Here is a 27,701-nt window from a genome sequence, read left to right on the forward strand (position 1 = left end):
ACATCATGTGGAAGCAGCACAAGATCAAAAACCCAGCAGCATAAAGCAGAAAGTGGCCTTTCTTCCTGGTGTGCCAGCAGTGCAGATGGTAATTCTTCCTGCACTCTGCACCTGGCAGGGTCAAAGGGGCTATGAATATTGCATGGCAGGGGAAAATCACTGTGCATGTTCACTGCTGACTGCTGTGGGTGCTGATATCAACGTGAATAATCCCTGGACTATTTCACCAAATACAAGTGCCTGTGTGGTGGCAAAATGTGACCAAGTTAAAGCACACAGGAACATTCCTTTCCCAGCAATGCTGGCATTTGTTCTCAGCTATTTGAAACCCATGGAGCCAGATTTACAGGAGTAAAAACAACAATCACAAAAAACTTTTTGCAACAAAAATACAGCTTTATTTAATTTCAATATTTATATTATTTCTAAAGAAAATATGCTGTGTTATATTGGGCATCTCATATCAGCAAGCACTTCAAGAAATGGCATATTCATGTGTGTATGTCTAGGGTTAATTATGCTAGTACATAAGATTATTTCTTGAAAGAATATTTCATTGTTATTACTGCCTTGCAACTAGCATACCGTAAGCAATATTTTTTGAAATGGTGCTTTAAATAAGACTGGTGCTGTGGAGTCCTTCTTAATATAGAAACAGGCTTCAAAATTCAGTTTTAGCTCTTTAGATCCTGATTTGGGGCTGCAAAAGAAGGATTTTTGCATAAACACAATTTGTCAAAAATGCAGATTAGTAAGATGCATCACACACTGAGGTTGATTAGTTTTCCTAATTTCTACAACCTGATGATCTGCCTAACAAATATTGTTCATAGTTTCACAGAAAAAAAAAAAAAACCAACAACCTAGAAGATATATTCAGCAACCTCCTTTGTCCTATAGTTATGGGAGAAGATGAGAGCTGGCAGATCAGATTTGTCTTGTGAGAAGCTTGCCTGTCTTTGCAGCAGCCTGAGGCAAACTGCTTTTAGGACTTAAATTTTCACAGAGCTGTAACTGTTGAAATTCAAACTAAATTTCTCTCCCTGAAATTTAGACCCATCTCTTTTTCTCCAATTCATAGGAAAGATGAAAAAGTGACTAATATCCCTTTATAATAGTCCATTATGAAGAGAGAAACTGCTGTGCCTCTACTCTGTCCTTATTTCTTATGACCTTAACTTCTGTCTGAAGATGCTGTAGCCTTTACATCTTTTCTAAATCTCTCATTTGTTTCCCACATCCTATGCCACTGATTTTGCACTAATAGTGAAAAAAAGAGTAGTTATCTTCATCATATTATAAGAATTCCTTTTAACATCTCCCTGAAAGCATCACTTCTACTCAGACTCAGTTTTGCCTCCCCTATAATCCTCAGATTCTCACCTGCAGTATTATTGTCATTCTTTTTCTGTCTGTACCCATCATATTTCTTTGTATTTTTCTTCAATTAATTGCATCATATTTATTTCAAGCCATTCTTTTAATGTAAGTGAATTTTTCTGAATTAAAACCCTGGCTTCCATGCTGCTTGCAAATCCTCTCAAGTGGGCATCATCTGTAAATTGGGTAAGCCAATTGTCCATGTCATTGAGAAAGTAATTAATAGCAAAGTTTTATAGTGCTAGGGCTAGAAGACAGCATTCTGGCAGTCACTGAGATGTTTTCCCACTCAGGCAGTAAATAACTCTTCTCAGAGTCCTGCTTTCCAATCAAGTACCTATCTCCCTTATGTGAATTTAATTTAGTCCATATCTGCTTTGCTTGCTTAGGGATGGCATATGAGACTACATTGAAGATACATTGTATAAAACACATCCTTGTATCTGCCTTGCTGTCACAGAAGGAAATGAGATCAACTAGATAGGATTTGTTTCTGACGTGTCCATTTGCAAATAATCTTATCTTCTTGCCATTCTCTAGATGCCCACAAATGTGTTGTTTAATACTTTGTTCCAGTGTCTTGGAAATGCTATTAGGACTGACTTTTCTGTGATTCCTCAAATTTTCCTTTCCTCTTCTGCTTAGATAGAACATTGTGTTTACCTTTCTCCAGTTTTCTGGGAACTTACTCATCCTGCTAATCACTAGTGTTTGAGAAATTGCTTAGGTTAAGTATTTTAAGGATAAATTTCATTAGGCTGTTCCATCATGAATACTCCAATTTACCTCAGTACTCCTTCAGGTGTCATTTTCCATTTCTCTCCATGATCCTACTCTCAAATTCTTAATAATAATTGAAATAAACTTTTAATCATAATTATTATCTTTTTTTTTTTTTGTGAAAACTGAAACAAGGAAAGAGGAAAAAAAGGCACTGAACTTTTCAGCCTTTTCAGTATCACCTATTTGCAGACCTCTCTTGCTAAGTAGTACATCAAGTCAGCTCTCAGGCATAGTACATTATTTGCAATGTGATATTGTTTAACTCAAGCAAACCATTCATTTAATGGCAGTATGTGGTTATGTGCTCAAATATTAAAAAATTATTCTTATTTCCCTGACATCCTTTCACAATCTAAGTGCAGAATATATCTCAATTTCTTCCAAACATTTGATTGAATTCCACTTAAAATTAATTCTATTGTGACTTTATTCTGTCATGCTAAGAATTGGAATTACTCTGCATTGGTAATTATTCATAGAAAATCACTCACCAAATATAGCCATCTTATTGTCCAAACACTGAATTGTGTACCTAAAGCATCCTAACATATTTTCAAATAAAATTATAAAAATTTGATAAACTGACACCAAAGTAGTTACATAGTCTAATTTTGACTGTAATCATATTTTTTAAAAATAGTAATACTCACCATCATATCTAAACAGAGCCTCTTTCATTGGAAACCTATAGAAAAATGAAAATAAAAAGAGAAAAAAAAAGTGAAGAGGAAAATAAAAACTGTAAATGTTATGCAGGAACAGTTGTAAATACTGGTGGAAAACTCCATACAGCACTTCTCTGGTTTTTTTAAATCACTGATTTGCTCCACTCTTAATTTACAGCTCTGCTTACTGAACCAGGAATGATTTTTCATGCATTGACATTCTTGAGGAATTCTTCTGCCCACAGACAAACATCACCTTGACTAATCATACACCAGATTCACATTGGTTTTCCACCTTCCACTTCTTTTTTGAACCTCCTGCTTGGAGGACAGAGCATGTGGCCACCCTTGCATTCACATGACACAGGTGTCACTTGCCTCCCCCTTAGCATGGATTTTGCCAGTCTTCTATAACAGCCTGGCACCCAAACCAAGGAGTAGGATAGGCTACAGGGTGGACCAATGCAGCCTGGCCCTATCTGGGACACGGGTCCACAAAGCTGGCATTCAACAGTCCAAAATGTCTGCTCCAGGTGGTATTTCAGAGGATGCTAGGGTGATGTCTCCATCAGAGATCTGAAGAGCCTACATGTCCCGGAAGTCTGTGGATATTCCTAATTTGAAGCATGAGAGAGATTGATATGCCAAGGGTATGACTCCCTTTCTGGGGGACATTGCCAAACTGGCGGAATGGGCTAGCAGAAGATCCATGAACAAAGGCAAATACAAAATCCCGCATGGGGCAGAAGACAAGGAGGGATGGAGGAAGTGAATGACTCATGAAATGGCACAGGACAGTGACTGACTGACTGACTGACTGACTGACTGACTGACTGACTGGGAATCAGCTCTGCCGAATGGGATGTGAGGTCCGACACCTCGTTGTGATGAAGGATAACCTCATACACAGTTGCATTAATTGGAGCACAGCCAGCAGGTTGAAGGAAGTTATTCCCCTCTGCTGGGCACTAGCGAGGCTGCATGTGGAATGTAGTTTCCATTATTAAGCCCTCCCAATAAAAATAGATTTTGCTTTGTCAAGCAAGCAGAGGAAGCAATGGACAACTATCAGGATGGTTACAAGTGTTTGTTGATTTCTGGGAAAGATGTGTGACAGATGAGGGGTGGCTACAGGCAGCACTTGTTAACCTAAAGAGTAGACTATGGGATACTTATTTTCCCTTTCCAGCCATTTAAGAAAGGTTTAATCACAGCCCAGATTGGCATGGTGAAAGAAAAGAAGGCAGCAAGTGGAGAAATTTTAATTAGCCATAAAGAAACATACTTTATATCATAAGAGTGGTCAAACACTATAGCTAATTTTAATCTGATTCCGTGATTCTAATTACTTATGCATTACTTAAGTATTGAATAATTTAAAAAAAAACTTTTTCAGCCTACGGTTATGTTCTGTCTAGCTGTTCAAGGCAAGTTCTTTTCCTCTAAAACTATTTTTCAGAACTCCTGCCATTTTTTGAAGGGGACCAATAACAACAGCTGTTTCTTAATGCCAGGTGGAATTAGATTCAAATTGCAGTTTGAATCACATACTGATATTTCAAACTTTCTCTTTATCGTTCTTATATTACTACCCTTTCAGACTTTTAAATGTAAACTTATAAAACTAATATATTTACAGTAATTATTTTTATGCAATCCCTGTACAAATAAAATTCTATAAATGCATATAACGCTTTGTCCTTGTTACAGCATGGTGATCTAATATGCCCTTTCAAGTCAGTAGGCTATAACTGAAAGTTTTTACTTAAAACAAGAAGATATAGTTGAAGCTGACTAAAGTATTGCCCAAATACCTGTTGCAATATAAATTTCCTGTTGAACATACAAAATCTTAAAAAAAAATAAAGAACTGTTCAAGTATAAATTAACAAGAAATTTTGTCTGCTGATATTTAAAGTTTTTATTTTAGATTTTAGAAGTGTGCATTGTTGTGACCTGCCTTTCTATTTATAATTATCAGAAGGCAACAGTTTACTGTTTCAATGCCCCGTCCAATTTAGAGGTTAAAGAATTTGTCACCACTAAAACCTGAAAATCCTACTCGTTTAGTAAAAACAGTAGTTATTCATACATTTAATGTTAATTTTCAGGGTCATTAAATTTTCAGCCAAATGAACTGCTATAAGTCTATGGAGAGAGCTTAGGGTTGCACTCCTTGGCTTAGTCAAAATAACCAAGGGCAGTGAGACCCCTACTCCAGAGAGGAAGGGGCAACAATGTTCTGCCATACCAGTCTACACCAGCTCTAGTGTCTGGGCAGCAAGGTTGCTAACGTGTGCAAGATGGAAAGCAATAAGTGAATAGTACATCTGTGATGTGACACATGAAGAGCCCATGATTTTGTCTCCTAGGAAGGCACAAGGAGCAACCCTGTCTTTTTCCTCAACACGTCTGGAAAGATCTATCTCAGTGCCAAATGGGAAAAAGTAGGTGCTTGCATAAAGTTGACCTTTGAGTGGGAGTGTTTCCAGTGGAGCTCCCTCTACTTCTGTTAGGTCCTTGCTTTGACAAGCCAGAATCTTCTTTACAAGTTGAAAAAGTATTGAGCAGTATGCAAGAGCTGAATCATTACAGAATAATTCAGGGTCCAGTGAGGCGGGTGTTTAACTGGAAGAACATCGCTTTGCCATGATAATGTCATTTAGGTTGGAGCTTTTGTTTACAGTAAAGCCCTTTACATAAATTCTGTAATACAAGGGCACTTTCATAAAATGAGTGCATTTTCCTCTTTTAGGTAGAATCTATCAATGATTAATACTATTGTTGACTTCTGAGCAGGAACACTACTTAAGTAAATAAAGACTAGGAGCAATGAAGAACAGAACTTTGGACCATATTGACATTTTCATAGAATTTCAAATTTCAAGAACTTGTGTTGCTTTGCACAGAAGACAGTTGGTAAAATCCTGTTGCCACTGAAGTCAATAAAATCAGCTTTCTCTCATGGGGTCTTTTTTATGAATGTTGACTTTAGAAATGCTATTGATTTCCCAAGTAAGTATTGCAGATCTTTCATGAACAAACAAACAGATAAAACTGAGTAATTACTTACTCAACTGCAGATAAAGATTACATGGACCTGAAGTAATTGTATTGGTAACTGTAATTAGTCATTTATTAGTAATTGTAATTGTAGACTTGGGATTTTGTAAATCATAGATGAATAAGGGTAATGAGGACATACTTTTAACACAATGGTTTTTTTTCAGATTATACAGGTACATATGCCCAACGTTCTCTTTAAAGGTTCTGACTCAGTTAAACTTTGAGAGTGATTATAACACCATTCACACATCATAGCCTGGGCAAACACTAGCTTTGCTTCAAAGGAAGACAGTAAGTGTCAGAAATTATTGGCATATTGCTTGGTTATGTTTCAAAGAGTATCCTTCAGACCTCCTTCATTTAAAATGCACGGTTGTAGAGGAAGGTTTCACAAGGAGGAGAATATCACTTATTTATTTTCTTACTTTCCCAGAGAAGTCACAGGTCTTACTTGGTACATGCCATAACAGAATGATGCTAAAATTACACGAATGCTATTCTTCTGAATACAAAGGTACCTCTTTTTTGTTTGGTTGGTTGGTTTTTGGGTTTTTTTATTATTATTTCCAGTTAATACTTTGCTTTGAGAAAACAATACAAATTACTAAGGAGAAACTAGCAGCACATTCCCCTCATTTCCTCTCTCACTCCTTCCTAGAGGTGTTCACATTTCACAGCGCATCTGCCCATCCATTTTGGTTTTTTTGGAACTGCACAAATCACACTTACTTTCTCATTCTGAGGGGGGAACATTGCAGGAAAAGTTAAGTATGAGCCTATATATAATTTTAGATAAAGAGAGCAGATAATAATTTAGATAATATAAGAGAATAATCTAAGGGTCTTATGATAGCAGTAAGAGTAATATTTGACTTATGACTTCGCAGACTTTTTTCCTAATCAGTTCATCATCCAAACAGAATTCACTGATAAAAAAAAAAAAAGACGTTTTAAATTAGCTGAGGATTTGTGGGTTATGAAACTCATAAGGTGGAAATTTGGTATAAAATGTTCTTAGAGTCAAGATAGGTTCCCAAATGTTTTTAGAGTCAAGATAGGTTCCCAAATAAAAAGGAACAACTCAGGTGCCTGAAAGATGTTATGATTTTAAAAATTGTCAACCAAGACCTTCCTTGCTTTTTTTAATGCACTAGAAAGGGAAAGCATTATAAAATACAATTCTGAAAACCCAACCACATAAAAGAGAAAATGGTGAAAATGTGTTAGTTTTTCAGACACAGCTTGACAACAACTTATGTCCTAAGAAGCCACTACCCTCAGGTCAGCTAAGAAGGCTGTCCCAAATAACTTGAGCTGCTCCTAGTTCTGTGTTGCTCTCCTGTCTGTCTCCAAGACAGCATAAATGTTGGTCTCCTTCTGGGTATCAGTGCTGAATACTTCCATTTCCAGCAATAGATCTCAAGGGAAACAGATGCCTTTGTTCATTCCTTCTTGACTGAGAATGAAAAAAGAGGGTCATCTCTAGATGCATTTTTGTCTTCTCTGACACCCATTAAAGAGACAAAGAGATTGCTCAGCCTTCACGAGGCCAGCATGATATGCCATGGTCACCTCCTCCTGCTAAAAATGAGATTAAAAATTTGGGAAAATACTGGATCATTTGCTCTGTACAAGTGAGTTGAGCAGTTCCGTGAAAAATGCTTTCTTTGTTTTGTAATAGAGAAAACAGTTAATATGAACTCTCTTGATGTTACTTCTCGAGCAGCTTGTGGTGAGCCTGACACAATTCTTCCTGATACTTCTACGTGGACTGGAGTCCACTTGCATAGTCATAGTGGCAAAATACTCATTAGTGACAGGCCCCAGGGAACCAGCAGTCATCTTGCTCCACTGTACAAAATGGTATCTGGCGGTTTTTTTCAACCTTAAAGCTAATTATTTGTCTCTAGCTAACGTTATTATAAGTCATCCAATAAGACATTAATCAAAGGAAATATAAAGTGTACTGATAACAGCACTTATAAATCTTCTTCTTTCCCATCAGTTATCTTTGGTCCTTATGAATGCAACCACAGTTTCATCAGATATAGTTGTTCTACAGGTCATGGTGCAAATTCTCCCATTGTTGTACTACATTTAAGCTTTTTTAAAAAATGTGGATAGAAATTCTGTTCAAAGCGGTTGTTTAAAATACAAGGGAACTTTTAGAAGACAGTTTTAATATATTTTACCAAGATAATGGACCAAGCTTGCCTCTAACCAAAGCAATTTTGCACTTTTTTTGTGTCCGACTTTACTGTGTCAGTACAAGATCCTTCACTTTCTGAACTGATCTTAATAATGCATTAGTTAAATTATGTGTCTTGTCTCTTAGAGATTTCTCTTTGAAAATATCTGTCTTTCCATTAGATTTGCAAAATTCTTCCTCAACGTGCAAATTGTAAAGTAGAAGGATGAGACACAAGGATCTAGCTGTTTGCTTCCCTCTATTTTCAAACTCAGGAAAATCATCTGCATCATCAGAGGTTGCAAATATATACACACAGTCATACACAGGTATACATGTATGTGTATATATTCCCATTTTACAGTTCCTGTTGTACTGCAATCCACTTAATCTCAAAAACAATTTTATCCTCAGAACTATGTAGTCCCTCTCACTGCCTTCTAATGATATACCATTGCTTCAATAATATTTCTGAAACTTTACAGCTGAGAGGGACAAAAAACAACTCAGCTGAGAAGATCTGAAGTACTCTTGGTCTAACTTCACTTGAGAAGTGAGGGCATTTTGGGTTTTTCTTTGAATAGCAGACACTGTAACACCTGCTTTTGAGAGAATCAAGAAGTGGGTCCTGGGAGGCAGAGGAAAGGGGATTGATGGTGTAGAAACAAGCAGAAATGTCAAAGGCAAGGAACAAAGGAGGAGATTTGGAGGACTGTGATGGAGATTCAAACAAAAAGAGATATGAAATAGCTCCAAGTTCCTGACACCCTGTGCAGAGAGGCCAGGGATGCACTAGAGAATTAAGAGGCTACGGTCATGCCTATGTACTCCTGGTGCAGAACTGCAGTCTGTTTATCCACCCAACCACTAAGATATCAAACTCTTTTCATTTTTGTCTTTTTCCCCCCCCCTTTTTTTTTTTCCCAGTGGAAATTGAGATAAACTGTGAGGACATATTGATATGTTCTCAACAAATTCAGAATTCAGGCCAGTCCTCCACTTCCAAAATGTGAAGAGCTTGACCTCAAAACTCCCACAATATTTTTCAAAACTGAAAGGAAGTTACCTATTTGGTAGAAATGACTGGCAAACATCCATTTAATATATTTAAATTATCATATGGCTGTTTTCAGACAAACTAGAATCTAATTTTAAAATAATAAATTAAAATTAAACTGTTTACAAATATGTAATTATCATTCCTATCTGTATTTTTGCATTCATTTAAAAACAAGTGAAATAATTGTGAGAATGCACCTGGTAAAAGAGGTCTTGGTGGTAAAAAATTCATTCTTGTGTCATAAACATTTTCATACTGCTATTATTGATACTAAATTATGCTTTCATAGGTGAATTTCTAAGATAGTATTGAAAATGTCCCATTATGAGTGGTGTCCTATTATATTCCAAAGCCAGAGGAAAGAGTGTGATAGTTATATGAATTACATATGTCTATTCCAACAATGAGGTTATCATTCATCTTCATGCTCATGATCATGTTGGGAAAAAGGACTTGCCAGTGCCAGCTGAACTTTTTTTTATTTTCTATATGCTCTGTCTCAAGAGAAAATTGATAATGGCTAATTGATTGCTCTGTCTCAAGAGAAAATTGATAATGGCTAATAGATTGCATCTTCTCTCACTGAACGAGTTGTCTGTGGTGGTAACCACCATGGTCCTACAGTTTAGACACATAAATATAGTAGGGAATTGGCAACTGAATTTAGACTTCAAATTTTTTATCCTTCTTCAAAGCAAAAAAAACCAAAAAACTGGCACTGAATTTTGATACTGGGCAAACTTGAATTACATTTTATGTTTTCTTGACTGTCTTTTATGAAATTCTTAATAACTATCCTAAGGTCTTCTGGTAGCTGTAGTACCTGGTATTTAAAACAGAAGCCATATTAGTGACTGAAAATTGTGGAATGTGTTATTTAAATATGGCTGCATAATTTAACAAACAGCATAATTTAACCATTCCCACTTGCTAACATACCAACAGCACATATCAGGAACCTGAAGCATAAATGTTACTGTTATTTCAAATTCACATAAGCAACAGTTGGTAAAATATCTCTGGGTTTTTTCTTCATTGATCATTAAGAACAATTAATGTTTATGTAGTCTCTGCACTGGAAAAAAAAGCAGGTTTGGAAGTTCAGCACATTTTTACTGATCAACTTTATATGGGCCATGCAAATAGAAGATAAAGCTAGCATGCAAATGCTAAAATCCATTAAATGTAAACTGATTACCTCCTTGGAGATGAGCATCTCATTTTCTGGAATAGGCACCATGGAAAGACTGGGCTGCCAAGCCAAGATGCCACAGGTTGGAGAGAGCATGAGGTTAAACACAGGAAAAAGAAATCTTTTATCAGTTCAATTTCTAAATAAAATATCACTAAAATTTAAAATTAAAGCCAATACCTTCAGACATACTGAGGATAACAAGGCATTGGAGATCTGTGCTCAGCAGACTCTCACTACTCCTTGTCTGTATTAAAATCTATTTCAAGGCATGGCCTGTTTTCTGTTATACTATATTCCCATAATTAAAAGTCTGGGGAAAGGATAAATCACTTTTGAATTTCAAAGAGGCATCTGAAGTAAAAATCACAGCAAAAGGGCTTACTTTATGATACATTTAGTATGAGATAATGCACTTAAAGTTATTTAAAACTAGAAGCATACTAACTTCAATGAGAATTTAATTAGAATGCAGGTAAATCAGCCTAAGTTTATAAAGGCAGTGTTAAGATCATAAGCTTGTGACATTTTCTTATAGAGTGACACAGAGACATCATGTTTAAGGAAAAGGTTGCTGAAAGTTCTGAGATGTGGGTGCTTGAGAATTCTCCAAAAGATTGGAAGAAGCCTGCTATTTTCAGTGTATCAAAGGCATTAATTTATTTTGGCATTTAGATCAAATAGTAAATCAGTGAATTATATGTTGCAAAAAAATATTGCTCTTCTAAGAAAATTGATTTTTACACTGTGCGTTTTGAGATGCAAAACTGATCTGCTAAACTGGCCGTGTACACAAAGAAATGTACTGAAGTGGAATATACTCTAATTTTCTGCAATTACTTTATGGATGTGTCATATATTTCTCTCTTCCTTTGTAAATTTGCCCTGATTTATTTCCAGAGAAGAAGGAATCTACTTTAGTGACAACAGAAGCTTTGAACCATTTAACTACTTTTTTTGTGATTACTGTTCCCAAAAATGAAAAGGGAAGGGAATGTTTTTAGGCAACAAGTTTATTTACTCAATAGATTTTTATAAAGGAATAAATTTAGGCAAAAGAAGGGTTAGGAAGGGGTAAGGTGTCTAGATCCTCTCAGTGGCAACATCCCTCCCTCTGACACTCCTGTGGCTCCCAATGTCAATCAGGCCAAGGCTTCCCCCAGACCTTACACCACCTCCTGCTGCTGCACACACAGGAAGTGTTTGATGGTCTGCGTGGAAGAGAAGTTCTGCCTCCAAACCCAGCATCCCATGATTTGATTGCCAAGCCTAGGCAATCCTTGATGACACACAGGTACAAAGTTCTAGCAACATCTCTGGCATCTTGGCAAATGTATTCCATGGAGAGAAACCCTAGAGTTGAGATATTCATTGTCTCATCAGAATATGGCACGTCTGTATCCCAGGCTAAGTAAGAAGGGTCAACTACAAAGAGAAGAAGGAAATTATTTTTTCATATTCTGTTCACTTTCTGATGTACAGCTAAGCCCTCTGAAAGGAATTCTCCACTGCTCACAAGAAAGAAAAGCTCCCTAGTCAGGCAGTGACCTGAGAAAGGAACACCTTTTTCTCAAATTGCACAGAGAAAAATCAATGAAAAATGCACTTCTATTGTGTTATCTCATCCTGGCCTTCCTTGCTGGTACTCAGTGCCTGCCCTCTTAACCTGAAATGCCCCTCTGAGTCATGATTCTGCCTTACTTTTTTTCTTGAATATGAGGTCTCAAGTCCATCCTTAGACCTGACAAAAGTAATTACCTTTTTTGTCCAAGAAATAGATTTCTTCCCTTATTTTGATAGCATCCTCTTTTCAAACTAAAGAGCCAAACTGTGTGACAGTCTCCATAGGGAGGAAAATTATTTATATTTTCTGGAGAGGTACTCTTAATATTAATTTATTTGGAGATGTTTAATTAAAAGAAGGCAAATAATAATGAAGAAAAATAGTTAGTCAACAATATTGTGTCCTCTCTGTTTCCACAAGGCTTCTCTGACCAAAACCCCTTGAAGTTATCATAGAAGAGTCTGTGCATTCTACTAGCCAGGTGGGTCTAGTCTTAAGGAAGTAACATATAGCTCATTTATAAAGAAATTTAAGTAGTACTTTAGTGAATACAGAACACATAAGCCAAGGGCTGCACCCTGTTTCTGCTGAAATAACACTTAGTCTTGCAGGTGCCTGAAAGGAAGGTATTCAGAAATTGCCAGAAATCATACAGTTCTGCCTCTGCCAGCTGCAAAGGAAACAAATGCCTTGGCCTGGGTGACATCAGCCCAAAGACCCAGAGGTTGATTACATGTGTTATTTCTATCAAGTGTCAGTGTAAACCAAAATGTGTCTGCCTTGCTGTAGAAAATGTCCCATACCTGTCCTGAGTTTAACCAAAAGGCAACAAAATCTTGTTCTTCCTGATTTTTCCTTAAAATATGATTTTTTTTTTTTTTTTTAATTTTGTGGTCTTGACTGCACACAACATAGTCCACTTAAAAGTACCAGAATATGAAGCAGGCAGAATGAAGCTAGATTAGCCCTTTCTTACTAGACATTGTGTGATTGTCACCCCTTAGAGTCACACAGGAATGTGCTTGTGTCCACCAGATCTGACAGGTGAATGCAAGTAGGACTTTGTACTTTTTATGGGTGTGTTGTATCAGTGAGACCTCATCAAGCTCTGTTATTGGCATTCTTCCATCTTCAGGTCAAAGCAGCTGGCAAGAAGCCCTATCTCCTATGCAATTGTGAAAATATTGTGTGTGTTGATGGTGGGAGATGAATATTGCTTTTATAACTACTACTCTTTTTTCCTGCGACATTTACAAAATTCTGCATTACTCTTACAAGGTTAATCAACAAATTTTTAACTTTTTCAGATGTTACTCAGGTTTCTCTTAATGTGGCATTTTTTCTTTATTATTGCTAAGAACAGTGAAAAAGCAAACTAGACAAATCTGCATTTGTGGCTGCAACATTGTACTGAGGAGAACAGAGTATCTTTACAATATATAAGTACTTGCAGCATGTAATTAAAAAGAGAAATTACACACCTGCTCAAAATAACCTCTTACAGACTAAGACAAGGCTTAGAAAGAGGTGGTTATATAATATCTTCATTAGACCTTTGCTCATTTAGTTTTGTAATCAGCAAGACATACTTGCCTCTAAAAGGTCAGTTGATCTTTATTGTGCTATGAATCACAGCTGCCTCTGAGCTAATATAAAGCTTTCTGAATTGTTCTCAGTGTAAGAAGTTTTTCATAAATCTAAGTCGCTCTCTGGAGGGTCTGCAACATTTGCTAATTGAGGCACCAGCTTAAAACTGGAACCAGTGAGAGATAACATACATAGGAAGTAAGAATATTTCAACTATAGTAACCAGAGAACATTCACATTTACACTACTCTGTCAAGTCTTTAATCCCCTTTGAAAATAAATTAGGTCCTCTAGACCGTTATTAAACATAGATACATTCCTTCACAATAGGAAAATCAGCTGATTTCTCAAAGACTAAAAACATTAATTTAAACATGTACAACAAGCAAATATTTTCATAAAATAGTTTTATGTCTCTCTGCTTTATCTGAGTGACAATGAACATTAAATAGTCAGTACCAATAAATGGTAAACCACCCACAGAAGCAAAGAAAGGAATAATTTCAACAAAGAAAATAATATAATGTAAAGGATCAATTTATGATTATAATGTCTCTTGTCTCTTTGAAATGACACAGTATAAAATCTATTTCAAAGACTCAGTTCTTAAGCAACAAATTCTTTTGCATCTTGTACCTCTACAAAAAGGAAAAGTAAAGTAGAAATAGTGATCACAATACAGATTAAGTATGTGCCTCCAGACTTATGCAGTAAACCATTCTGACAGACTTGCAAATCCTTATTTTACACTATTATAGCTGTGTGCTTTTATTTTGAAGATTTCAAAACTCTTTCCAGGTACTGAAAGAACCTGAAAAAAAGAAACAATTCTCACACAGGCACGGCTTACTGACAGGTTCTTACCAGACACAGGCCCAGAGTTCACCAGAGTGCAGTGAGACTGAGAGATTTGAATCTAAATAGAATGAATCATAAAACCATAGAAAGGTTTGGTTTGGAAGGGACCTTAAAAATCACCTAGTTCCAACTCTTTTGCCTTGGGCAGAAGCACCTTCTACTAGACCAGCTTGCTAAAATCCCCATCCTACCTGGCCTTGAACACTTCCAGGGAGGGCGCATCCGCAGCTTCTCTGAGCAGCCTAACAACTGAGAATACCAGAGGCTGGAAGAGTTACAGGGCTTTGCAGTAAGGATTCCTTATCTACAAGTGGAGTGGGAGAGAGATTCATGCAAGCCCAGCAGTGCACAAATTTTCCTTGGGCTGCTTTTTCCCAGATTGAGTTTAACTTCACATGCAGGGCCAGTCCAAGATGGATTTGACTGAGGATTTTCTACCAAAATTATTGAAATAAAATATACTAGCAATAACAAAAAAATAAGCTTTCTGCAAACTATTTTGATTTCTCTTGTAAATTCTTGCTAGTAATTTAGAAAATTAAAATGAAGCATTCAATTGCAAAAAAACCTGTCTGAAACAACAATATTGTGTTTTCTGTCTTGGATGTTTCATTTTGGATCACTTGCATAAAATACTAAGATGCATTTCACTATCCTCTTTGTGGCAATCATGTTAAGAGCTTCTATTTTCTGCTGTGGGCTAATGAAGCGCTGCAGTTTCTTGCAGGGCTGATTTCACTGTTGGTGATTATGGGAGCTACAAGGATTCCAGACCCATGATGAAGACTCCAGGCATGAGAAGCACAACCCACGCATCCATAGGGTAAGGCAGCAGAGACAAACCTCTCCTAATCACATGGATTAGAGCTATGTGCTTTGAGTTAGTTCATGTAACCCAAAGAATGCATATTGGTTTCTGGAATATTCAAATGTTTTCAAAATTCAATCTGTATTGGAGAGAAAATGTCAGAATTTCCAACACAAGTGTTTGAAATTTCCCTCAGCATATTGACTGTGAACTATTTATGGACCCATCAAAATAGTCATTGCTTAGAGGCTTCCTGCCCAAGGAAAGGGGCTCATTTCTAATTAAATTAAAACATCCAAAGAAATCTAACTGCTTTCCAGGTGACACTGTGAAACAAATCGGATTTAATTTTCAGAGCTGACTTTCCCCCACATATTTTATTAGCAGATTACCTGCTAAACTGAAAAATCCCTGTTTTCTGAGCAAGCTTCTGATGCAAGCTTAGCTACTTTATGTTCACACCAGAAACTTTTCATGAATCTTCAAGAGTGCACACCTGTAATTATCACCTATTATATAAAAATTTGCATTAGGATCATATTCTGCCCATAGAATAACTAGTAAAATTATATCTAGTTTTAACTGAGATACAGAAAAAGCTAGTTCACAACATCTCTGCAAGTCAGTAAATACTGACTTCTTGAATTCAAGATCTGAGTACGTCTTTGCAATTTTACCAGAACTAGTTATATTTTATGCTTTTATCTAACATGACTGAAATTGGAGTGAATTAAGACTGTATTTCAGAGTATACATTATAGAAATACTTGCAATAAAAATGTCTGTATAGCTCTGGGTGCTTTGGGATATAGCTTTGGGTGCTTTTCCATTAATTATGATTTTCTTTTTCCTTCTGGTCTTTCTTGTTCACTATCTTCAATTAAAAGTGCACAAGTATAAGTTTTGTTTCTCATATGTTTCTCATATGTTTCTCACATACCAAATCTGATTTGGTATTCTTCACTTAATTACATATTTCTGCTAATGTTGGTAATAAGAGCCTTTATCTCCAGGTTGCTTCTGTTTCAGAAGCGAGTTGTTAGCCAGGGCCAGAATTTCTATTATATTTGGGAATGTTTATTGTATAAAAAGTGTCTGTCTGAAATCCACTATGCAGAAGACTAAAGGCCATTACCCTAGAAAGCCAGATATAAAGAAGAACTCACTCAAATTTTTATTGTATAGAGACTTCTAAGAATGAAGACAACACATCTTGAAGTGCTATTTGGTGCTTAACACTGGTTTAATCCGTCCTAGCAGAGACAGCCAGTATAAAGGAAAAGGCAGAAAGAAACAGAAGTGGCTGTAATTATGTTTCAAGAGGAAACTTGAACACTCCTGGGTGTGTTCACTGGGAAGCACACTTTGGTGTCTAAGCATAGAAAGCGCCTGCTGGGGCTTGATCCCATTGTGTTGTGCACGTGTTTTCTAAATGAACAGAAGCACACCACAGAAATGCCAGGGTGCTACTACCAGCAGCTTCTCCTACTGGAAATAGAACAGAAAGGCTCTCAAACTTGTCCAACTGCCCAGGCCAAAAGTGGTGACACAGTAATCAATTCCTTTCTCCTTCATTGGAAGAGCTGTCTCCAGAGAAATGGGCAGCTGAGGTCATTCCAGGTGGTGCCAGACTTAGGACACCTCCATATTAAGGGCATGTTCCTGTGTCTTCTGTTGAGCCTGAGATACCTTCAAGTTCTGTTGCTAATTCAAAGGCTTTTGAAAGAAAGCAATTGATTATGTTTAGAAAGTTATGATCTTTCTAAAAAGTCTTTCAAGAGAAACAACTTTCTTTAAAGATGAGCTGAGCAGGGGCTCTAGACACATTTTCTGAAGGCATTATCAAACCAAGTCAAAAGAGATAGAAATGTCATCTAAATATGAAATCATTACAATAAATCATTAAGCCCAAGAAATGCTATAAAAACAATATACAAAGACACAGAAATATTAATCATTAATATTTTCTCAATGAGAAAATTAATCATTAATATTTTCCCAATTTGTAGCTCAGCACTAATAAACTGACTTGTTTACCTCTCTATTTTTACACCAAAGCAATTTTTCTGGGTCACAGATAGTAGAATGATTAACCACAATACACCTACACAAGTTCAACATTTAAATACCAAATTTCAAAAGAGAGAAAGAAACTGTCTTCTAGAAAATAAAAGCTGTTGGGATGATGTCTGGGAGAAAAGTGCTTTTTCCATGGTAACCTTGAAAGGCTGCTGTATTCATAAAATGTCACTTCCCACTATGCTACTATTAATCAAATACAAACTCCAGTGAGTAGGAGATTAGATGATAAAGTAAACACCACAGATTTCATTTAAAAAATAGTAAAGACTCCCTTTAAATATTCTGCTTACCTATGAGCCTGGAGACCAGCAAGTGATTATGAAAAGTTGACCCTTTTGGCATGACTGCATTTAGTGGTTTCAAGAAAATTCCATTTAGACCATTTAGGAAAATAATTAAATTGGCTTGAGCACAAAGTTGGACATTAAAGAGAACTTTTCCTCTGCTACTGTTATAAGTAATGCCTGACCAGGCAGAAATGGTAATTTTTTTAAACATTTCTCACACTGCTTGCAAAAAGGCAGTTCCCTCCAGTCCATTTTCAAAGGCTGTGCTGCTAAATATTTAACAAAAAGGGAGATTTTCACAGGGGTGTTCATAAATCCTGTATTCAGCCCTTGTTGACAGAAAGAACAGTTTGAAAGGTACTGGGGACTTAAGACTGAAGGAACTACAGTCATTTATTTCTTGCCTCTTTGCTTGAGCAGGTCATTCCTTTCTCCTTCAAAAAATAGCTAATTTTTTAAAAGCTAGTGGTCTCTGCCCTGAGAGGTATTTGCTTCTATTGTGCCTTCTATAAAACACAGAATCTTAGAGCAGCACTGATTGGAAGGGCTCAGCCTTTTGAGGGAAATAGAGCCCAGGTAAGGTTACCTAGCACCCTGTCCAAAGACATCTTGAAAACCACCTGTGGTGGGGATTCTAAACATCCCTGCAGAGGTTGTTCCAGTGATAGGTCCCTCTCACAAAAAAAAAAAAAATCTTTTCTATAACATGACTAATTCTCTCCTACTGCTAGTTGAACCAATTGTAGCTTGTCTTCTCCATGTGGCTCTGTAAGAGAAAGCCTCTGTCCTCTCCCTATTTTTTAAGTACTGGAATCTTGTGAGGAGGTCCTCCCTGAGCCGTCCCTTCTCCAGGAAGAAAAGACCTAACTTCTTCAGTCTTTCCTCATTGGGCAGATTCCCCTTCTCAGTCCTCTGATGTCATCTGTGGCCCTTCTTTAGACTCTTACCAGCCTGTCTGCATCGTTTTTGAATTGCAGGGACCAGAATTGGACGCAGTATCCCAGGTGCAGGGTTGTGCTCCTCCACCCTACACATTTCTCCCTTAAAGACTCAAAGGATTCCCATCAGAACCATGCTTTGGAGTAAACCACAGAGCTCTCCATCACTGCAAGACTTGTTTGTCACTCCTTTTTCCTGAGTTGTTTTGTTGCAATCAAAAGGAAAAGGATCTTTCTTAATAATAAAACTCTTAAATCATGTAATTATTCAAGTCTGGGGAGTTTAAATAGGAGCAGCAGCACCTGGTGGCTGGGCAATAGAATGGGGAAGGAGAGGACAAGAGGGATAACAAGGCAAGTAAGAACAGAATCAGCTCAATGAAGTGGACAACATTTTTATTTCAGAAGTAGCCTGTGCACAGATGTGTGGAGAGAGACACAATACCTTGGTTCCACAGCCTCCTTCTATCAAATCTTAAAACCACATTGTGAAATTATCTGGGACACAGATTATGTATTTCATCACTTCAAACAGTTATAATCCACAAAAACTGCCCGGTCTACCTTTCAGCTTGATCTCTGTAATTTCATCACCTATGGAGATTCAGGTACTTTAAAAAAATCTGGCACCAAGTCAAGCCTGCCTAAACAACACCTCAACAAGCATTTCAGATCAATACAGCTGATATTTTCTTATACCCTGAGCCAACAAACGACATGATCCTGGCTTTAGGTCCTCACCATATCCAGTCTCCCTAATATAAGACATAGGTAATCATTTTGGCTGTTTCCATTTCCCATTTCTGAGGGAACACTGGTTTAAGGTAAATTTTTAACAATAGTGCAGGCGGAGAATAACTTAATTCAATGTGACCTCCTGTCCCTTTTCAATACTGCATTTTTAACATATTTAGAATGGTTATAAGAATTTATGCCAGCAGGTTTTGCCCTCTAGTGGAAGGTGAAGCAAAACACAACATGTAATTAGAAATTTATCATTCACAGATTGACCCTGTGGACACTGACCACGTGTTTACTGGGTGACTGGAGAGACAGCAAGTGAGTCACTGCATGTTATTCCTTATCCTAAAGGATAGGAAGTGGAAAGGGGAAAATCCAGGGAACTAACAGAGAAATCAGTCCAGGGTTAGTAGAGAACAGAAAGGAATTCCCATGCTGTCAGAATGTTGTTTACAGAATGGGTCTAACTGTTTGAAATGTCAACACTTTATCCTGTGTCTGCTGTGCTATGTTTTCTGCCACTGCAAGTATTTATGACAATAAATTTAATAATTTCTTTTTAAAAACATTATTACCTTAGACTTCAGTTGGGTGGTACAGCAAATAATAGGCAAATATCCTTAGGAATTTTATCAGCATATACTGACTCAAATGTTAAATATTGATTATGAGAACAAAATCAAAATTAATCTTCCTTTGTTTGTCAATGAATGTTAATATTATAGACCAAAACAGAAGCATAAAAAAATTGTAACTGATGAATATTTGCTTTTGGGGTAAAAACAACTCTGTAATAAAATAGCCCAGTATTGACATCTGATTATTCTGTTTGCCAAAGAACAGCTGACATGATATACCAAAAACTTACACTATCTTAGATACCTTCAGACACCTTTTTCCTGATTTATTCAGTTTTCTATTCAAATTTCTGAGTTTTTAGCATTGTTTTCATTAGCAACAATAAATACCCATTTTCCTTATAAAGAAATGGTTTTATTGGTCATATGAACTGTTTGTTCATGTGAATGCCTACAATGAACCAGGAAACTCATCCAAAATATTTCATTGTAAAATCTTTTCTGCCTAAGTAAATATGCCAGCTCAGTTCAGTAAAAATTTAAACAGAACTTTTGTTCTGTTTAAACCAGTCTCTCAGATGGGAAAAGGTGCTTTTGTTCAGATTGTCTCAAAGACAGAGTGGAAGCTTGATTTTAGTTCTAGTTTTATTTCTGGTTCATCCTCATTAGTGGGTAAAATGGTAAATTCTGTAAATCCCACAGGATGAAGGGGCCAATATCAAACACTATTGACATTGCCTATTAACCTAAACTATGCTCCTAGTATGGAGAGAGAAAGGCATTTCCAGGTACTTCTTTAGAGTCTGACAGCTGATCAACATGTATCCTCTACAGAGATCACACATTTTTCCAAAGCAGTCTTGACTCCCTGTCAAGCGTGCCTGAAACTAGTGACACATATTTCATCCTGGTACTTCCCCTGAAGAGGAAACCAGGACATAGCCTAAAGAAATAGCACCCAATGCCAGCATTTTAACCTCTTGTGTCCCAAACAAAGTACTCTGTACATCTCTGAGTGGGACAGTCTCTCCTGGAAACAAGGCTTGCTCATTTGCAGCCAGATTCTGTGTTAGAAAAAGAGGAAGTAGAAGAGATGCATCTGAGAGGTTTCAAACAGCATCTTTTATGAACTTCCACAACTGATGCTTTTCTAGGGCAGGGGCTCTCTTGAGGTACTGTAAATATCTTGTGTCAGCTGCTTATCAAAAAGGCTTCAATTTAGACACAATTTTCACCTTACAAAGCTCATTAACCAGCCCTGTTACCCACACACTTTGGACTACAGAGATTTTTGTCCAACCTCTCCACTGCTGTTTCAAAGATAAAAATGTCAGCAATAATATCATTCACTTTTTATTGGCAAGAGAAAACTGCTTGTCAGGATGACAGATAGAGCCACTGGAAAAGTCTGTATTTCTCTCAGATTAGTCTCCCTTCACTCAATCACCAAGGAAAAAATAAATACCCCATTACTTTAGTGAGGGTAAATGTTAAAACTAATCTGAGCATGAGGGATGAAATTGATTACTACTGCTTTAGAGAAGAAATAGTTTGAATGAAAAGTGGTGGGAGCCTGTCCTAGCTGGTCTAGAGAAAGCCAGACCCAGCCAGACCCAGCCAGACCCAGCCAGACGAGCTGTGTCAAGGAAAGGAAAATCTGTCATATCTCCAGGGAAGTTGGACACACAGTGGTTATGTGAGATACATCTCCCATAGCTCTTGCCAGCACTGAATCCTAATGACTCAGCTGAATTCTGCCTAGAATTAAAAGGATAACAGCCCACACAGATCTTGAATCACACTATACTTGATGCTCACCTTATTGTACAAAGAGCTGTGTCTGTAAGGGCCATAAGGATTCTCATGAACATCACACACAATGGAAGAGAAGTGGCTGAAAGTCCAGGGTTTGAACAGTCAGTAAGGGACATGGATGGAGGACACAAAGGGGACTTAGTTGGAGAGATCAGTTTAGTGGGATACTGAGGGTGTAGGAGGCAAACTTCTATGAAAAAAAGAAAAGTAAACAGAAACAAATAAGTGGGTGCAAAAAAAGAAGTTGGGCAGAAAGCAAAGTGCTTTTCTTGCATGGTTTTATGTCTCACAGATCTTGATGATTAACCAGGAAAGGTACTGAGCTTTCATACCAATATAAGTGATCTATACTAAACATTTTCATTGGCATGAAAGTGCAAACACAAAAACCTGCAGCAGGTGTCCCATTAAACCAGTTATACTTTGACTGAGGTCCAGTGCATCTCCCTCCTGCAGCTAAACTGGTGCTCAAGCTACAGAAAAGAAAATCCCTAAAGGATCCTGTGCTAGGATAAAAGCACCATGTTTGGGGGGTTTAATAAAACAGGAACAAAACCAATGTAAAAAAGGTGTTTGAAAGGTACAAAAGACAGCTGTATCTGTATATGAGCAGGAGCACTCCAGGGTTTTTAGCAAGACTCCAACAAGACTTTTGACACATTTAAGTGTTAAAGCAGTGAAGGTGCATAGGCAATATTTTTTGCTGCTCTATGTTGTCAGTAGTTAATAGTGTTCCTGGTTAAGAAAACCCAATATGTATGCTCTTTTTGCACCTAAGGATAAAACCCTTTCTAAAAAGAGATTTTCAAAAGAATTGGGATAGAGTCAAGGAGGCATTCCCAGGTTTTGGCACACATCTTGCACTTAGATTTTGTCAAGGCTGTTGACATAATACATCCTGGATTCTTGCTAAGTTGGCTGGCTGTCTAGACCAACAACTCCACTGTGCTGTGCCTTTGAGCCAAAGAACCAGAAAATTTGTGACAAGAGCTGTGATTAGTTCCAGCAGAAACTAATGCATCGCCCACCAAAAGAGTGAGCATGAGCAAACAGAGGATCAGAGCTCGCAGCAGCCCAGCCCCTTCACACCAGCCCAGCCACTTCACACCAGCCTTGCCTCCTGCCTTGCCTCCTCAAAGGCCTGCTCCTATTAATGCTAAACCTTTGCAAACTGGTCACACAGGTTCACACCAAATGGAGCTAGTATCTCTTTAGTTCATCTTTATCATTCTTTTTCCATTGCCCAAAGTAATTTATTTTTCAAATGACAAAGGGGTCTGTAAACATTCTTGCTAATAAATTTTGCAAGCACATGAATTGTCTAACATTGCTTATTAGTCATTTTATATTATTATGTAGCAAAATGCTTAACTTTCCTCCAAATAAATTGTACCCCAATTTTAATTTCAAATTAAAATCTTCATAAAGCTGTCAAATCAGCACTGTTACAGACTTTTTTCCAGTTCCAGTGTATTTCATGGTTCTTTTATGAACTAAGAGGAATATACTTAGAAAATACCTGGAATGCTACTGATATGTACTAAAAGGAAAAATTCTTTCTCTTGATGGGAAAAATACAATCTCCAGTAAAGGCATCTAAAAATGAGGGAAGCTTAATACTGTTGGATTGGAACCTCAAAAACATTACACTCTGTCTGTAAAAAGTGTTTGAGGGATGGATATCCACCTGATAACAGTAATACCAGTTGTATAGGCCCTCAGGGGAAAAAGAAAAAAAGAAAAGCTGGTAGCATATGCTAACATGAAGAAAAAAAGCCAAAACAAACTGGGGATTTTCCTTGGTTTATAAATTTTATTGGCACATGAGTCTAAATCTATATACACTGTGCCCAGAACTCAGATGATGAAAGATATCTGTGAGCTGAACTACTTCCTTTCCAGATGATTTTTGCTAATTTAGATAGTTTTTTCTCTGTTAATTACTTTGAATTATCTGCACAAGATCATCTACCTGTTAAAGGAAAAACTATTCCTTTCTAAAGGAAATTGACTTTTCCACATAGCGACATTTCTCAATGAAATGAAAAACAAACAAGCTACTCTCTGTTGTGCAGAACACACGGTGTGTTCAACAGAGGGATGTGAAGCTGAAGGTCAGCAGTTACAACTGGCTGCATCATTATGTCTCAAACTGAATGTCACCCACATAGTCACCAGTGCCCAGTGTCACACTAAAAGAGGTTCAGCAGGGCAGGGAGGTACTGCAGAGGTCTAAGAAAAATCAAAAGAGATAAATTAATAAAGCTGATGCCATCTGGAATCACATCTACTCTCTACCCTCCTCAAAGATGCAGTCTGAAAGGGTCTGTCCTTTCAAGATGGGCTATGTGAAGGAGAGGCAGCAACATTACCTAGAGAGCTTGTTGTTGGCAACGGTATTAGAAAGAAAGGAAAAGAAAACTCAGAGAGAGAGAGAGAGAGAATAGAAATGTAAGAGCTGAACCTCCCAGCACGACTGGGAAAATCTGCAAAGAAAAACAGGGAAAATCTGTAACAGTATGAGCACTTTGGCCCACAGCCAAAATCAATGACTCCTAAGTTCTTATCTGAGGACAGATTAACACCAGCTCTTCCACAGAGAACAGAATGCCTAACTTCAGTCTCCTAGTTTTATTTCTCAGCTCTTATATCCCATGCAAGCAGTAAATTTAGGGGGGAATATTGGTAGGAAGAACTCCCCCTCTTTAGAAGTCAGCCAGCATACAGCCAAAAAATGCTTTTACTGAGAGCAGGTGAAGGGGGAGAATGAGTCATTAGTCTTTACAGGCTAAAAAACCCACAGTTAGAGACAATTTTCAAGCTGTTGTCTTGGCACCAAGCCCAGTTCCACAGTTAGTGCTGCAGCCCTCCTACAGGCACTAAAATCCCTCAGGAAAGTTTCACAGGTGTTGAAAGATTGTGAACATCCTCACTTGGGCATCCAAGTCCCCTCCACTCGCAAGGGATATAGTATCAGTACCATGAACCTGCTCTGGGAGGCAGGAGCTGAAATTAAGAGCATATGCTGTCTTGTTTGGCACTTCAGTGTTTTCCCTAGATCTCCATATTATTATACTATTAATTGTTCTATGAGGCCACAATGAGAATCATATAGCCATTTCTCACACAAACAATACCATTTTTTGTTAAGTTAATCCATTTGAATAGAAATCATTACTTCTTTTTTCAGAACAATGATGTCTTTATAAAGGTCTTCTAAAATAACACGTATTTTACAGAAAATTGTAATATTACTTAGCTTAGAACAAAGATACCAATTTATCAGTACTATAGAGTACAACATAATTCATTTATATAAAGAAAGCAAAACTGATCCTATTTATTGTGAAATCAACTTTTCCACCTATTAAAGACAATGGAGTATTTTTTTTGGTCATTTTAATGCACAGCTTTCATATAAATAACTGTGCCTTCTATTGTAATAACAACATTAGACTTATTATGCTGTCAGTATTTCAGTAATATGTGCCACAAGTAATTTATAAAGCGTAAGTTGATTGCTTTCCACAGTTAGATTCAAACGTCATAGTGCTTCAAGCCCTGGAAATAACCCCAGGTTTGTATTTGTCTGAAAAGAGGAAGTTTGGTAAACTTTCATCAGTAAAGCTATAGCCAGCATAATCAGTGTCCAGCCCTGATGAAAGGGAAGTCTCAACTGTCTCTGCCTTTACAGGAAGTCTCTGCTGAGGTGGCCTGGGACAAAAGCTCTATAGTAAAATGTCCAGATAACTCTCCTGCTCTTTCATCCCAGGAAAATGACAGCACAGCACCTTGGAATCTGAAAGCTTCCGTAAGTTAAAGCATGAATTACTCACTATCAACTCACCTGTAGTCACTGAAGTCAAATATTCACTGTCAACCTCAAAAGTTCAAAGTCAAATTGAAAACCACTATTTTTACTCATTTTTCTTATATTTTATATAAACTCTACATTCTATTCTGATGCCACCCATATGTGTTGCTGGAACCCACTCATACCACAATTATTTTCCTTTGTACTGCTGCAGTACTCTTGTGGAGTTCTTAGATTTTTCTACATCAAATCAGAGCTATGGAGAGGAATGGAAAGAGCTAAAATTAAATTCTTAATTAAATTCTGTTTTAAAAGTAAGAAGAGACGGCTGCCATTGCAAAAATGTCTAATGTGAGTAGAGAGGCACAGGAGTAAGAGAAATCCAATTAGTAAGGTATTTTATTCACATTGCGTCTGACAAGAGGACTATTGGCTTCATTTTACTTCCCTCCAGATGGAAGATTTGAAACATACTGGATAGGTTAATAACAAACTCTTACGGGGAGATTCAAATTGTGTATCATATTTAAGGTTTTTTTCCCAATAATGCACACAAACACAAATGCATGAGGCAAGGCTGTCACAGCCATTTATCTGGAGTTTCTCTGAGATAATGCCTCATCCGGGTCAGCACAGTCCAAGACGTGTTTTTACAAAGTGATCCTACGGCTTTGTGCAGAGGGCTGTGGGAGAAGACAGCATCTTTGTGGTACACCACCATCACATGTGGTACAATTGTACCCTCAGTCTGTGGAGGGACATGGACATGGCCCTGGGGAGATATGGACCTGGGGGAGATATGCACTGGAAGTGAAACAGAAACACGCTGGGGCTCCTCTGCAGTCTGCCTTGGAGTGGAAGTTGTGCCCCTTGCCCAGTCCTAGCTGTCATTTCTCTTCAGAGAGGATTCAGGTCTGGGCCTCAGATGAAGGAAGCGCTTTCTACTAAGTATGGTATGATCTGTTTGACGGGGAAGCACAGAACCCTCTTTTTTACAGTGTTTCTTACAGACATCACGAAAAGCTCCTCTCCTCAACATACAGGTTTTTACATCACCAGAAAAAATGGCCCTGTAGAAAGCCCAGCTGCCCATCTCAGCTTGAAGATTTCCTTTAGAAGCCAGGTGCCCCTTGGGGAATCATCTCACTTTGCAAAAACAAAAACGAAGAGACGGGAGCAGAACAAGGATCTATGTTTATTCTTACATCTTTAGGGAAATTAGCTGAGGCTACAAAATCCTTCAGAATGAGAGCTACTCACCTGCTCAATATTTTGATCACTGATTTCTTCAAGGTACTTTTTAAAAGGATTGGGTTGATAGGGCTCCTCCTTTTGCTGTGCACTCTTTCCTTTCACCAGCACAGGACGAATAACACCAGGTTTTGTCTTGACCCATAGCACACCCAGGAGAAAAGAGATGGAAGAAGAATCACACAAAACACCTTACCATTTACAGAATATTTGTTAGACAAGTCAATTCTGGTGAGGCTGTACTGACTATATTTTAAAAAATTTTCTTAATGACGTGTTTCACCACCAAAACTATTCAGGTGTCATGCTGCCTGGACTACTTCTAATACAGATAGTGGGGAAAAGTGCCAAGAGCTGCTTTTAGGCACTGGCATGTGTTTATTACTGACAAAAAAGCTACAGAGCTGTCAGACCATGGTTTGTGGGTTTTGCTGGCTGGTTTTTTTTTCTGGCTGTTCAGCTGCAGTTTGTTAAGTTCAAGTCACACTTTATGCACAGCCACATATCTGCTTTCACACTGGGCTCCTCTAAACAGTAACTGGGAAGGAAGGAAGGACAACCTGTGATGCTGTTAGCTTATACCAAGGCAGAAGCATGTTAGGAAAAGTCTTACTGGGGAATAATACCAGTGATTGTGTGCTGGATTTTATAGAGTCATAGAGTCACTGAATCACACAGAATGGAAAAGACCCTTACAATCATTGAGTCCACCCATAAACCTACTACTGCCAAGTTCACAACTAAACCGTGTACCTGAGCATTCCATCTACACATCTTTTAAATACCTGCAGAACATTATGTCCAAGGAGTGGAAATTTTAAGACAGAGTACCAAAAGTGAAGAAATACTATTGATTTCAGGTACTGTAAATTATACACATGTAGAATAGAATTTTTTTTTATTGGAAAAGGGCTCTAAGATAAGAGTCCCACCAATGACCTGCCACTGCCAAGTCCACCAGTAAACTATAACACTAAAAGCCACATCTACACATCTTTTAAATTCATCCAGGGATGATAATTCAACCACTTCCCCGTGCAGCCT

General features: G+C 37.6%; 1 protein-coding gene across 8 annotated transcripts in view; it reads right to left on the reverse strand.

Moving 5' to 3' along the window:
• Nucleotides 1-375: 375 nt before the first annotated feature.
• Nucleotides 376-27,701, reverse strand: part of MLIP (muscular LMNA interacting protein) — a 102,779-nt gene continuing 75,453 nt past the window's right edge. For 5 of the 8 annotated variants that reach the window (XM_059842721.1, XM_059842722.1, XM_059842720.1 and 2 more), the window contains 4 exons: nt 26,667-26,792; nt 10,341-10,394; nt 2,814-2,848; nt 376-700 (listed from right to left, as the gene is read on the reverse strand). In XM_059842721.1, the coding sequence (XP_059698704.1) occupies nt 2,822-2,848; nt 10,341-10,394; nt 26,667-26,792 (207 nt within the window). In that variant the 3' untranslated portion in view covers nt 376-700; nt 2,814-2,821. The remainder of the gene's footprint in view (nt 701-2,813; nt 2,849-10,340; nt 10,395-26,666; nt 26,793-27,701) is intronic. The other 3 variants (XM_059842724.1, XM_059842723.1, XM_059842725.1) reach the window with 3 other exon arrangements.

The sequence above is a fragment of the Haemorhous mexicanus genome, chromosome 3 (genome assembly GCF_027477595.1).
Source record: "Haemorhous mexicanus isolate bHaeMex1 chromosome 3, bHaeMex1.pri, whole genome shotgun sequence".
Lineage (NCBI taxonomy): Eukaryota > Metazoa > Chordata > Aves > Passeriformes > Fringillidae > Haemorhous > Haemorhous mexicanus.